General features: G+C 39.5%; 1 protein-coding gene across 1 annotated transcript in view; it reads left to right on the forward strand.

The window, feature by feature from the left end:
• The first annotated feature begins 2,657 nt into the window (after positions 1 to 2,657).
• LOC308370797 (sodium- and chloride-dependent GABA transporter 2-like) overlaps positions 2,658 to 14,527 on the forward strand; it is a 28,335-nt gene continuing 16,465 nt past the window's right edge. Inside the window, exons 1-4 of the mRNA XM_080845512.1 lie at positions 2,658 to 2,784; positions 7,905 to 8,104; positions 8,613 to 8,747; positions 13,881 to 14,021. Of these exons, the coding sequence (XP_080701638.1) occupies positions 7,909 to 8,104; positions 8,613 to 8,747; positions 13,881 to 14,021 (472 nt within the window). The 5' untranslated portion in view covers positions 2,658 to 2,784; positions 7,905 to 7,908. The remainder of the gene's footprint in view (positions 2,785 to 7,904; positions 8,105 to 8,612; positions 8,748 to 13,880; positions 14,022 to 14,527) is intronic.

The following is a 14,527-nucleotide window of genomic DNA, read 5'->3' on the forward strand; positions in this document are numbered from 1 at the left end:
ACATTTTCATTTTATGTTATGTGAAAAAGTTTGCATTTTGCCACCCCTGCAATCACCATGCTGAAGCTTAAGCTGCTTTTATACTCGTTTTTTATGCAATAACGTAAGCAGGTTAGATACGTAAGAGCCCTTGCGCAGTTACGTAACCCCTCTTACGTGCTTAAGTGCGTCCCCCAGAATGTGTGACTATCCAACGCCAGCCACGTCGGCCTCACACAGCCCGCAAGACTGATTAGTCTGCAAACCACATCCTTTCAAGAGTCTCACATAACGGTTTCATAGCATAGTACTGCCATTTTTTAAAAGCATTTTTTAATCATAAATAGCCTGCAGACCGTCTCACAAGCTTATTCTTGTTGATTCTGAACAAACACAACAGACAAGGTCCGAAGATATGAGCATCTTTACAAACCCTCTTTAAACACTTATAAGGATCCTCAAATGGCCGCAAATTCATTGAAAGAATAGCCTACTATCCTATTCTCACAGGAAAAAAAAACGTTGGCTGGGATTGTTTGGAGATTAAAATTCACTGAACAAATACTTTCATATTCATTTTCCACCTTTTGTAAGTCATGTCATCCATTCATATTGATGTGAATCAATCAATTGCACCCGTAAGGCAGGCGTGAGTTTGATCAAATGTAGCCCGGTCAGTTCATATACAAAAGCTAACATTAACGTGAAGTGGAGTTAACTTGGGGCCAACACCATTGTATTACAAACACTGAAAACATACACTCATGATGATCTTTCACCTTCGAATAATGTTACTTATAAACACGTTGTTTTAGAGCGCTGTGGCCGTCATTAAAAGATTTGTCAATAAACAAACCTCTGCATCATGTGATCTGTCTTTTTTTCGGCACTGGTACTGAATTGCCAACCTTTGTATTTTCTTGTAACACATGTATTCATAACATCAATATTATCCTTTTGCCCACTTCACTTTCATGCTCCGGTAAGTTTTTTCCCTTTGTCCCGCTGCAATAAATATGCTTACTTCACTCAAAATAAAACCAACTGTTCGGTGTTGAATTGCTTTGCAACACGCACAACCCTTGGGGAACCTTAGAGAACCCTTAGGGAACCATAAACTAAAACGAGTCCCTCGAAGCAACTGCGCGGCCAGCCGGAGCTGTAGTTGCAAGGGTATAGGCCTACTGTATGAGGCTTTAGTTCAACTCTGTTTAATGTTGACTGGAAGTAGGATAAAACTACAAGCAAGACAACATACTGTTTGTATATGAACTTCAGTACATCAATACAAATGAATATGAAAAGATATTTCAGTATAAAGTGTGTCAACACTATGCAATTTCTAGCGTAGGGCCTACACCTTATCCTTCACTAATATGTGTGTTTTAGCTAAACTGATGACAATGGATTATCACATCCAATCTAATGCATTTACAGTTATATGCTTATACCAGCACATGTAATATCAACAGTTGATGTAAGCCTTGCACAGGTCTCAGGGTATGCATTATAATTTAAAACAATGATCAGTAGACCTCGTAGTAGTGTGTGTGTGCGTCAGTGCTATTTGTGTCTGTGTGAGTAAAAGAGGGGGTGCACAAAGAGTCAGTGGTACAGACTTGAGGAGATACTATAAGATTGGAAACAAATCTGAGATTTTGCCAGCTATACATAGAAAACCTATATGGATCTATACAGAATATAATTGCTATGAATAGAATAGCAGTAGCCTACATTGCTATGTGGAATGCAAATAGGCCTTATGGCTGATATGTTGACGGACGTCATTCTTACCGCCGTGCCCTATGTTGCAATCGATAGGACATGCTTTGAAAAAAGCATATTATCTAGATTACTGTATGATATGCATGCAAACTCCTCTGTCCAACAAGACTTACATTTTACAAACATATTTTACCTTCTTCGGTGGTACACTGGCGTCCCCTTCAGTCATTTTCCCTTTTCCTTTGAATTTGAGTGCATGTTCTGGGAACTGTACATTGGACAAACATTTCGATTTGATTAATAAAATACGTCTGGACCTCATAACATACGGGCGATTACAGAGAGAAAAGACAAAACGGGAGAGGGAAATGGATCTGAAATGCGGGAGAAACCCGGGAAAAACGGGTGACTTGCCAGGTCTGGCGTAAATTCAATATTTACATGACTATTGGAAAGCAATTAAAAACAACAGCATGGGTTGCCTTGTTTATATTATGTGATGCATGGTTTCCCTAGTATGGGTCACTGTTTTTTAAGAATTGGTTCTTAAGTTCACGTTACTGTTGAATTATTTATGGTTAAGGAAATAACTTGATGTTAAAACCATGCGAAGTCTGCTGCTGTGATGATCCCTGAAATCAACAACAACGTTTACAACGTTTATTAAGTACCAAGGTCAAAGCTTTCAGTATGAAATCAGTACAATTTGGGGTTTAGTAGGCTACTGTTCAAAAGTGTAGTGCTAGACATGATAAGTTCATCTATTGACAAAATTGTCATCTCCATAGCTACATTCTACTGCGTATGAAAGCCACACGACTGTCAGCAGCAAACGAACGGTTGTCATTTTAGTAAGCCCCGCCTACGTCACACGCGCACACGCTTCCACATGGGCTAACCGCTCTGCATGGACACATTCACGAATAGCTCCAGGCTGGAAGAGAGAGGCAGGCACAAAGCAAAGGCTGGGAATGCCCTTTCTATGGCACACAGCACAGAAACAACACCTTCAATGTCCTCTATGACTTCCACGGGGAAGTAGTGCATTCATATCCGGCTTCACTACTTTCAGCACATCAGGTACATCTGTTGTTCATCCTCTCCTTTTCTCAGACATTTAGTGCGGTTGTGTAGTGCCTGACTGCAGGAGGCTATACTTGAACTTGTTTTGTGATTATTTTAAAGATGTATTTGTTGTGTAATAGTGAATTTCCCAGTCCTTAAGCAACCCTCAGCCAGCAAGCCCACTCTCAGAGAGGCACTGTAGGAACTAAGCGGTTGAATGTAGGGCAAAGGTTAAGGTGGGTGGGCTCTTTGTATATGTCTTCCTGTTTTACTTTATAGCACAAGGGCAGTTTACAACAGTCAGACGTTAGTGAATTCAATGTTTTTATGTCAATTACTTACTTATTGAATGTATTAACATAAGTTATGGTAAGCTTGGAAAAAAAATGGCCTCATGCTAGGCAAAATTTGACTGATTGCTGCATTCTCTATAATTTATTGTTAATTATTTCCACAAACCTTCACTTGTCTTTGGATATTAAAAATGTGCAGTGGTTCTGACCATGATGATTGATGCACAATATGGTCAAGAAAAGAATGGGGTAAAATGTGATTTATTTTATTTTATTGGAATTCTACATAGGTCACTTGAACTACAATGATATATCAGAACACACCCATTTGTACTATAATGATGATTCACCTGTTGAAGATGAGTTGCATAAGTACAACGTTGTGTGCTACTTCCTCCTTTGTTACTGCCTCAACAAGCAAAGGTTTTAGTATGTTTAGTATGTTAAGTATGTCAGCTCCATGATACAATGGCAAGACTTAATGTGATGGCCAAACAAACCACCTTGATTGTAAAAAACACACAAAACATCACATTGAGGCTTTGGAGCTATACATATGCTGCAATTAACTCACTTTTTCATTTTCAGTGACCCACTTCCAGTGGAGCTACACAAAGTCAGCGTGACATAACTTGACATACCAGTGCCACATAAACAACCCACTCTGTCCTCTCATTGTTTGACTAAAACTGACTGTTTTGTGTGGTCATATATCTTGCCTTTCTTCTCGGAAAATGTGAGAAAAAGAAGCTAATCCCAGACAGAAGGCTGCATTTGAGTTGCTATGACAGCAAGTCATTCCAAAAACAGACATTCCTCGTATATTGTAATGCAGTGCTCTCAAGTTTTGAAGACAGGCAAGAGTGACGTATCCCCCCGTCAAGCCCCCGACCCGCTCCCATTCCGCATTCCGCCCGCCCCCCCCCAGTCGTACGTCCCTTATATATTCATAGTCCTAGAATTAGACGTATTAATTGGGAAAAATTGTATTTTTGTACATTGCAGTCAACCTTGTGCATTTAAATGTACCTTGACCTATTGTACACTCATCTCTGCAGTCAATGGCAAGTAAACGTTTTTGACTGTGTTGGTTGACTTCAGTACCTGCTGTTTGGCCTGATGCCGCTTAGCCTACTGCCTATGTACCTTGTCACATCCAGCACACCTTGATGGGCACAGGAGTTCTCTTGGCGGCAGATAGAACGCCAGTATGCTCATTTGTTTTTTTAACTGACATCTTTGAAAGACGGATGCAATGATTAATGCATCCATGGCCAGGATATTCATAACATGCTATGCCTAATGAGTTCGCTACTCACCAGGCGAAGAAGCCTCGGAATCTGAATAGAATGTTCAAGCAAACACATTTACAAAAAAATGAATATTAAAGGCTGCCTAATATTCCTTCGAATTATAGGCTACATATATTTTTGATAGGCCTACTCAAATTTATTAGAGCCTATTAACGAAGTTCAGAGTCAAAGCTATAGTGAAAAGGCAGGCTGTAGCCTAAAACTGTGTTGGAAATATTCTGTAACTGCAGTCAAGTTGTCATTGCTTGTGTCAAACCATTGTGAATTTGTGAGACGACTTACTCAGTGGCGGTTCTACAAGGAATTACGCCCCAGGCAAGACCCCCTCCGAGCGCCCCGTACTTGCGTACTTGTATTATACAAATCACAGACAATAGCATACAAACGTCATAAACACAATCATAGGCAAAAAAGGCAGTCTAGTGTTAGGATGAACTGGTGACATGGATCACTTTGGATCCTATACAAGACACCATCACCACACAAACTTTAGCAATAAATCGCTTATCCCCGCCTAAGGGCAGGCTTGAAACACAATTTTTACCGAGAAATTCTTTGCTGGAACAAAGAAAGGGCTCAATCAAAATTAATTGCTTTCAGTCACGTTATACCACCCCACCCGTAGACGTTGTGTCACTTCGTGTTGTCTTTATCTCAGTAACTATGCAGGAAGATAGGTGCCAGTCATGAGGTGAGACATCTCTGATGCTGAGGTCATTCATTGTGGCATTGTGTTAAATATCTTAATGTCACTCTGTAGACCTGTGGATAAAGACAAAAATAACTGAAAAGCATTTTGTTTTAGAAGACTTTGATTTTAAGGCCATGGGGTGTAAGTAAGACTGGACAAGACATAATACAAGGTTATTAAAAAAGCAAAACAAACCTATATTTATTTAATTTTTGCAAAGTTTGCGTACTTGTATTAGACAAATCACAGACAAAGGCATACAAACCAGTTCGTAGCTGGTGAGGCACAGAAATCGGAAGTGATTACGTCATTCCGATCTCTAGTTGTTTAAAAAAAATAGAAATGTATACAGCTGCGGAAAAAATTAAGAGACCACTTCAAAATTATCAGTTTCTCTGGTTTTACTATTTATTGGTATGTGTTAAAGTAAAATGTACATTTTTGTTTTATTCTATAACCTACTGGCAACATTCCTACCAAATTTCAAATAAAAATATTGTCATTTAGATCATTTATTTGCAGAAAAATGACAATTGGTCAAAATAGCAAAAAAGATGCAGTGTCTTCAGATCTCGAATAAGGCAAAGAAAACAAGCTCATATTCATTTTTAAACTACACAATACTAATGCTTTAACTTAGGAAGAGTTCAGAAATCAATATTTGGTGGAATAACCTTGATTTAAAATCACAACTTTCATGTGTCTTGGCATGCTCTCCACCAGTCTTTCACATTGCCGTTGGGTGACTTTATGCTACTCCTGGCGCAAGAATTCAAGCAGCTCGGCTTCTTTTCATGGCTTGTGACCATCCATCTTCCTCTTGATCACATTTCAGAGGTTTTTTTATGGGATTCAGGTCTCGAAATTGGGCTGGCCATGACAGGGTCCTGATCTGGTGATACTCCATCCACACCTTTACTGGCCTGGCTGTGTGGCATGGAGCATTGCCCTGCTGGAAAAAACACTTCTCAGAGTTGGGGAACATTGTCAGAGCAAAAGGAAGCAAGTTTTTCTTCCGGGACAACGTTGTACTTTGCCTGGCTGAGGTTTGTAAAAGACCATAAGGATTGAACCAAAGTGGACTGGAGGGTCTCCTAGCTCGTCTTCTCTGATGAGTCCAATTTTCAGCTTTGCCCAACACATGGTCGTCTGATGGTTAGACGGAGACCTGGAGAGGCCTACAAGCCACAGAGTCTTGCACCTACTGTGAAATTGGACTCATCAGAGAAGACGTAGTATTAGGTAACAGTGTTTACGCAAAGACTGGCTTGGATGAGTTTCAAACCAAAAACCAATAATGTAAGTCAAAATGAATCTCAAACAGGCCTTGTTTTGTCCTAATGGAATTTATTTCCTGATACTGGGCCCTGTTCGGCGTACAACTGAAGCTAAGATAATTAATTTAGCTCGCGACTGGAGATAATATAGCTCGCTAAATGAAAACAGGCCAAGCCGGTCTGGCGACGTGCGCTAAATTATTTATACGTCAAGTTATTTTATCCCAGGCCAAACTCGTCAACTAAATTGCACGTGCACGTCCCTCTTCAAAAGGCAGGAGAGGTCGATCACCAAAACCATGATATTTATAACGGCACCATAGTCTAAACTCAAAGAAAAAGGCTCATTTTTTTCTCCGTTAAGGCAGGATATGACCATGAACGTGTTATGAAGAATTCAAGACCATAATCATGTCAAAATTCAACATTGCTGCGACTGCGACAGCATTAAAGAAACTGTCTATAGGCTGTCTAAGACGCGATATCTTTTCTTGTGTCGAACATGTGACTTTGATGCAGCGGGTAGAGCGTATGACTTGCATGCAGCAGATCACCGGTTCGACTCCCCTCACCTTAGTAAGAATTGTAGTTTTAAATCGCTTTGAATAAAACCGTCTGCTAAAGTTAAGGATGTCCTCTTTTTTTAGCCTGGAATCTAGCTCGCTAAACTGCTTAGCGAGCGTCGCCGAACAGTATCCTGACAGACTTGTTACTTGCCAAAATGATAAAAGAAATGATCTCAAATGTTTCTCTTTAAGTGAGTTTGTTGCTGTTTTGTGGTTTCCACTCAGAAAAAATTGTTCTTCAAACAAATAGAACTTTAAATGTGTAGCAATGTATTACTTGCTGACTTCAAGTTACACAGAATTTTGGTTACTAAACCAACGGACAACTTGAGGAAAGATCCACGAAACCCATTGCAAATAGTAGCAGTCATAATTTTTTGGCAGCGGTCATTAAGAAACATCAGACCTCTGAACGTTAGGATGGCCCATTCAGTTCAATGGCGCTCTATGCAACATTCTGTGGATTGAATGTACTTAATTGTAATGGAATTTTTACTAGCTCTGTAGATGGTTCAAAAATAGTTACTCTGCCAGTACTTGAAACCAGTAAAAAGAAACAGATAGACAATTCAGTAGCGATGCCACTTTTCCCATTTGTAGCACTTTAATTAACTGGCTAGGACCATACCATTACAGAGGTTTTGTCTAGCCAGCTGAATAGCTAACAGCCTACTTAAAACACATTGGAAAGTAGACATAGTCATATCTTTTAAATTTGTATTATGATCGTCAATCTTGATGCCACTGAATATAATTCAGTGTATCGTCTGTGTTGGCCCAGTGTCCTACTCTACTGCAGAAACATATAACAATGTATATTGATGACAGAGGTGCAACAGCTGTGGCAGTAATGTAGCTGAGGTAGCTCTGTGAAGGCCATTAGTGATCACAGCTCAACCATTTTAGACAGCTGCTACTTTTCAATCTGTTTATTAGAAAATACCTCAAAATGTATTAAATCTGGCAGTAACATTAGCTCTGAATTTTTTGTGCAGGACCATGGAAAAGCAGCTTGAGCCTCAAATGAAGTGCAAATTGGCGTGCCAGGATGGAAGCATGGCCCAGCCTGCTCCTAGCAAACCTGAGAGGGATCAGTGGTCCAACAAAATGGAATTTCTCCTAGCAGTGGCTGGCCAGATCATTGGCTTGGGTAATGTGTGGAGGTTTCCATACTTATGTTACAAGAACGGAGGAGGTAAGAGAAAAGATTAATTTAATCCAAAATGTTTTATACATAACTTGGCATCTTGGTTTCTATAGCATTACTATTATTGAAATATTGCAGTATAAGGATGAAAAGCTAAACCATTGGTAAAGCCTGGTCCTTAATATAATATCTTTTTTTTTTCAAACCCATGTTGATAATGAGAGCGATCTCACATAATCCAAATCCAGAACCTTACCTTGAATGAAAGCAAACATATATTCTTCAACATGTTATGAACATGTTTACTTATTAGGGTTCTAAATCTAGGGTAAAAACTGTCATAACAGATACTATATGGAATTTGACAGTCATTAGTGACTATATCATATATAGGCATGTGTGTGTTATAGCATTATTGGCATATTGGCAATTTGGCAATAGGCTTTGAATCTGAAAGATTTACAAGATTAGATTCCAGCGTGCTTTTGTAATCACGAATCTGATGAAAAGAGCTGCTCTGTCAAGTTTGGGTGTTTACCTTGTGCCCCCCCCTAAGGGGTTTTCTTCATTCCTTATGTGCTGTTCCTGTTTACCTGTGGCATCCCACTGTTTCTGTTGGAGACCTCTCTTGGGCAGTACACAAGCCAGGGATCGATCACTTGCTGGAGAAAGATATGCCCTCTCTTTGAAGGTAAGCATTAGCCTCTCACCCTTGTGCTTGTAACCATCAGTCGAGGCTTTTTTTCCTTGTCGGAGTTGCTGTAGAAGTTATGATGGGATGTAGTCATTGCTGTTAAACTGAGCAAGAATGAACCAGATTTGATTCACTGGCCAATCCCCTCCCCATGCAACATACAGTATTTAGTTAGACAGGACATATTATGAAAATGAATGAAATTAAACTTCTTAAGTGCCTCTACACATAGATTCGGGTATCTGGCATGACTACCAACACAAAAAACACTTAAAAAAGACAACACAGTCAGTTTCTTATGGGCTGTCTATGCCAGAAAAGATGTGCTTCAGCAAGCCCTTCAGATTTTATTCCCGCTGTGACATCCCAAGGGAGTCTCTCTACATGGCCTTGGACCGCACCCATACCAATCGATCTGGCACCATTTTGTTCTTGCAAGCCTACGCTAGCTAGCTCCATGAGGCGAGCTCAGGACTCTTACTGCGCTCAATGGTGTTTTGAGCCCTCAACTTCGACTGCCAGGCAGCGGCTGCCTGGAAGGTGGTTCCGCCCCCAAAACTCTTATCCAATCAATGTGCTTCCCAACTCCAAACCTCTGGTTCCGCCCCCAAACCTCTGGTCCAATCCAAACACTTTGAGCCCAAATTCAAACTTTCTGTATAGTGCTCTCATTCCAGCTCCAACTTCATTCCACCTCTCAGCAACGAGTGAAAGCTCCAACTTTACAAAGGTATGTAGCTAATATATTTCTATTTTAAACATGAAATGGCTAATTGTGTTTGCTTTAGGGCTGTACATGTAAGATGGGCCAGCTAATGTTATGTTTAGCATGCAATATGTTAACCATATTTAAAGATAGATCGTGCTAATCTTAGCTGTGGTAATGTCTTTTCAACCTGCTAGCTAGCTCAATCTGGTTAAAACATTAGGTAACAGTAAGCCTACAAAGTAAGATTTATTACTGTAGATTAATCACTGTATAAAATGGGCCGGCTAATGTTATCTATACCATGCAATATGTTAACATAAAGATAGATTATGCTAATCTTAGCTGTGGTAATGTCATTTCAACCTGCTAGCTAGCTAAATCTAATTTTAGCTGTGGTAATGTTATTTCAACCTGCTAGCTAGCTAAATCTGGTTAAAACATTAGGTAACAGTAAGCCTATAAAGTAAGATTAATTACTGTAGATATGTATTTAAGTGATTAATTACTGTAGATATGTATTTTAGTGATTGTTAATGGTTAGTGGTTATCTTTCAAATGACGTTGAGCTGCTTTGGAATAAGGGTAACTCTCAGGCAGCCAATTGGTTTTAGATACCTGTGAGGCACTTGATGTTGAGACTGGTTGACTACCAGGCTGCTTACTAACACTGGGTAACTCTCAGGCAGCCAATTGGCTTTGGGTGCCTGTGAGGCACTCGATGTTGATACTGGTTGACTTCCAGGCTGCTTTGGAATAAGGGTAACTGTCAGGCAGCCAATTGGTTTTAGATACCTTTGAGGCACTTGTTGAGACTGGTTGACTTCCAGGCTGCTTACTAACACTGGGTAACTCTCAGGCAGCCAATTGGCTTTGGGTGCCTGTGAGGCACTCGATGTTGATACTGGTTGACTTCCAGGCTGCTTTGGAATAAGGGTAACTCTCAGGCAGCCATTGATTTTAAAGAAGTGGCCATGCTGCCTGCTCTAAACCCCACTATGGCCACAGGGAGAGCCACGGAGTTCAAGTAATTTGCAATATTCCACATCCTATATCTGGGCTCTGACAGGTATAATAGACATTATTTATCCTGAATTTATGTTTTTATCTTTTCCTACAGACAACAGCTCCAGCACCTCGCCAACCAGGTGTGCTCAAATGAGGATTTTGGACTCCTTACACTCACCTTGGGACCAGGAATGGTAGAGGTGGTAGTTGACGTTTTTAAAAAGTGTGTTGACACACACATCGCAAACATTAACAATAAAAATAAAAAAATCTGTTGTTTGTTGTTGTTAATTAATAAAATAACTAGATGTTCTACATCACTGTGTATGTGTATTGAATTGGAAGTGTATTGAACTTGGCATCTTGATTTAACTAGTCTGATCATTTAGCTAGCTGGGCCTGAAATGAAATAAATAAATTTCAACACTTATTTCTACAGCTTCACATAAGGGTTTATTCCAGTAGAGTGTCACAAGTTAATGAAACCCCAACTTACAATAATTATTTAAAAAAAATGTATCATCAGAGGAAACACATGATGAATTGGAAGTGTATTGAACTTGGCATCTTGATTTAACTAGTCTGATCATTTAGCTAGCTGGGCCTGAAATGAAATAAATAAATTTCAACACTTATTTCTACAGCTTCACATAAGGGTTTATTCCAGTAGAGTGTCACAAGTTAATGAAACCCCAACTTACATTAATTATTTAAAAAAAATGTATCATCAGAGGACACACATGATGGAGGAGAGACATGACTGATGGGGTGTGACGTATTCTTTATTGAAAGGCCAAGTACAACACTCATACACACAGTAACCAAGTTGATACAGAATAATGTGAAAATGGTAAAAATCTAATTTCCTCAAAAAAATCCTCAGGAATATTCCCTTCAAGAATATCAAAGGATTGCTTGATTCTAGGGTCCCTTTCCTTCTTTAAGCCATCTTCGATTGACTTCAGCCAATTCTTCTCCATTGCCTGAAACGGGGAAAAAGTATGAAAACATAAGCCTATGACTCCCTGAGACACACATCCTAAACTATTTTATCTTGTGATGACCTGAACTGTAGGCTACATGGCCAGTGTTAAGCAGTCTAAAGCATAACGTTAATCCACCATGCCTAGATTCCTCTCCACTGGCTGTCACAAAGTCACCTGTATGAAGTCTATTAAAAAGCCTATTACAACAACTGGTGGCTGCCTCAGAGTTATCCTTATTCCAAAGCAGCCTGGAAGTCAACCAGTCTCAACATCGAGTGCCTCACAGGCACCCAAAGCCAATTGGCTGCCTGAGAGTTACCCAGTGTTAGTAAGCAGCCTGGAAGTCAACCAGTCTCAACAAGTGCCTCAAAGGTATCTAAAACCAATTGGCTGCCTGACAGTTACCCTTATTCCAAAGCAGCCTGGAAGTCAACCAGTATCAACATCTTGTGCCTCACAGGCACCCAAAGCCAATTGGCTGCCTGAGAGTTACCCAGTGTTAGTAAGCAGCCTGGTAGTCAACCAGTCTCAACATCAAGTGCCTCACAGGTATCTAAAACCAATTGGCTGACTGAGAGTTACCCTTATTCCAAAGCAGCTCAACGTCATTTGAAAGATAACCACTAACCATTAACAATCACTAAAATACATATCTACAGTAATTAATCACTTAAATACATATCTACAGTAATTAATCTTACTTTATAGGCTTACTGTTACCTAATGTTTTAACCAGATTTAGCTAGCTAGCAGGTTGAAATAACATTACCACAGCTAAAATTAGATTTAGCTAGCTAGCAGGTTGAAATGACATTACCACAGCTAAGATTAGCATAATCTATCTTTATGTTAACATATTGCATGGTAAAGATAACATTAGCCGGCCCATTTTATACAGTGATTAATCTACAGTAATACATTTTACTTTGTAGGCTTACTGTTACCTAATGTTTTAACCAGATTGAGCTAGCTAGCAGGTTGAAAAGACATTACCACAGCTAAGATTAGCACGATCTATCTTTAAATATGGTTAACATATTGCATGCTAAACATAACATTAGCTGGCCCATCTTACATGTACAGCCCTGAAGCAAACACAATTAGCCATTTCATGTTTAAAATAGAAATATATTAGCTACATACCTTTGTAAAGTTGGAGCTTTCACTCGTTGCTGAGAGGTAGAATGAAGTTGGAGCTGGAATGAGAGCACTATACAGAAAGTTTGAATTTGGGCTCAAAGTGTTTGGATTGGACCAGAGGTTTGGGGGCGGAACCAGAGGTTTGGAGGTGGGAAGCACATTGATTGGATAAGAGTTTTGGGGGCGGAACCACCTTCCAGGCAGCCGCTGCCTGGCAGTCGAAGTTGAGGGCTCAAAACACCATTGAGCTCTTACTGCTCATGGAAGTTCAAATTAGCCTTTTTAGAGTTAGACTATTTATTTACTCATTAGTCTTTTAAGACAATTGTTTAATTATAAAATATGTGAAGTGGATTTACAAACTCAGAATAAAAATGGAAGATCTTTGAAAAAATTAAACCATGATAAATTATTTCAAATATTCTGCCTTTAATATGGAATTACTCTATTACTGTACAATTGAAATGAAAACACATTAAAATATGTTAGGGCAAAATTCAAATGTAGCAAACCAAAAGGTTTACAGGTTGCATATGTATGCACTTCCAATTATAATAAAGTGTATTTTAGCTTTCGGAATCGGCCAATCACATGAATAGTCAAAATTAAGTACACCTTCCAACTGAAGTTCATCTGTTCCTGTAGGATTTTCCCGATAGCTTCTTGGGTTGATCCTACCATGGTCCACAAAGAGATTACAAAGCACGAACAGGATCTCATTGTTCAAAGGTACTGATCAGGAGAGGGCCACAAAATAATTTCTGTGGCATTAGATGAACACACTACAATTAGACAAAATGATGGCACAAAAGTGACTGATGGCAGAACAGTATCCCTCCAAATTAGTGTGAAGACAAAGAGGAAATTGATCTGGAAAAAGTTATGACAAAGAATGGCCTCGCAAACAGAAGATCAACATTTTTAAATGGCCATGCAAGAGTCCTGAATCCAATTAAACATATGTGGGTTGACCTGAAGAGGGGTGTGCGCTGAACATTCCTTTACAATTTGATAAATGCAGAATATTTTTTGCAAGGAAGAGTTGGCAAAATATTGTCGAGACTTTTACCCATAATGGCTCCAGGTATTTGGAGCTACTGTTGATTCCATCCACCTTGAAAGCAGCCCCAAAGTATGACCAGTATGCTTCACAGTGGAAAACATTCTGACATGATTTATATCACATTTCATTTTACAAGAAATCTGAGACTGTGGACTTGTATGTTTCTTTCCTGTTGATTTTTTTATTATTGTTTTGGGAATCATATATCAAAATATGTTTCTTAACAGGTCTGGGCTATGGAAGCCAGATTGTGGTTTTGTATTCCAGCATCTATTACATTATCATTCTGGCTTGGGCGTTCTTCTATCTCTTCTCCTCCTTCAATTCCGAGTTGCCCTGGGCAACCTGTCGAAACGCATGGAACACAGGTATTTATGTATTTCATTGTAATGAATGATAATAACGTGCGAGAATCCACATAACTAACCTATACGTCAACTTTGTATTTGCATTTTGCTTTGAATTAAGAGATAGGAGCAAGATATGACGGTTTATATGCTTTATCTGGGGGAAGAGTTATCTAGGAGCTGGTCAGATAGAGAGGTAGAGGTCGAAAAACAGGAGGGGGGGTGGGGGTTGTCCTGGCTGAAGGGAGGGAGGGGAGAGAATCTGAAACATGGCAGAAGAATTCAAACACGTATCAGGATAAGCAGTGTGCTCATAAGGTTACTTTTACAAGGGTAAGTAAGCGAAGGAAACAGAACTATGTGAATGGTGGCAATTATTTACATTGTGGATAAATAGGCTAGCAGGTGTATACGTATGTGCATGTTTCATGAGCTGGGTAGAAGTATAAGAATTTCAGTCATACAAGGATAGCAGGTTAGCAGGATAAAACAACAGCGCACAGCTGGCTGGACCCCTTCATTCTGAG

The sequence above is a fragment of the Sprattus sprattus genome (genome assembly GCF_963457725.1).
Source record: "Sprattus sprattus genome assembly, chromosome: 10".
Classification (NCBI taxonomy): domain Eukaryota; kingdom Metazoa; phylum Chordata; class Actinopteri; order Clupeiformes; family Clupeidae; genus Sprattus; species Sprattus sprattus.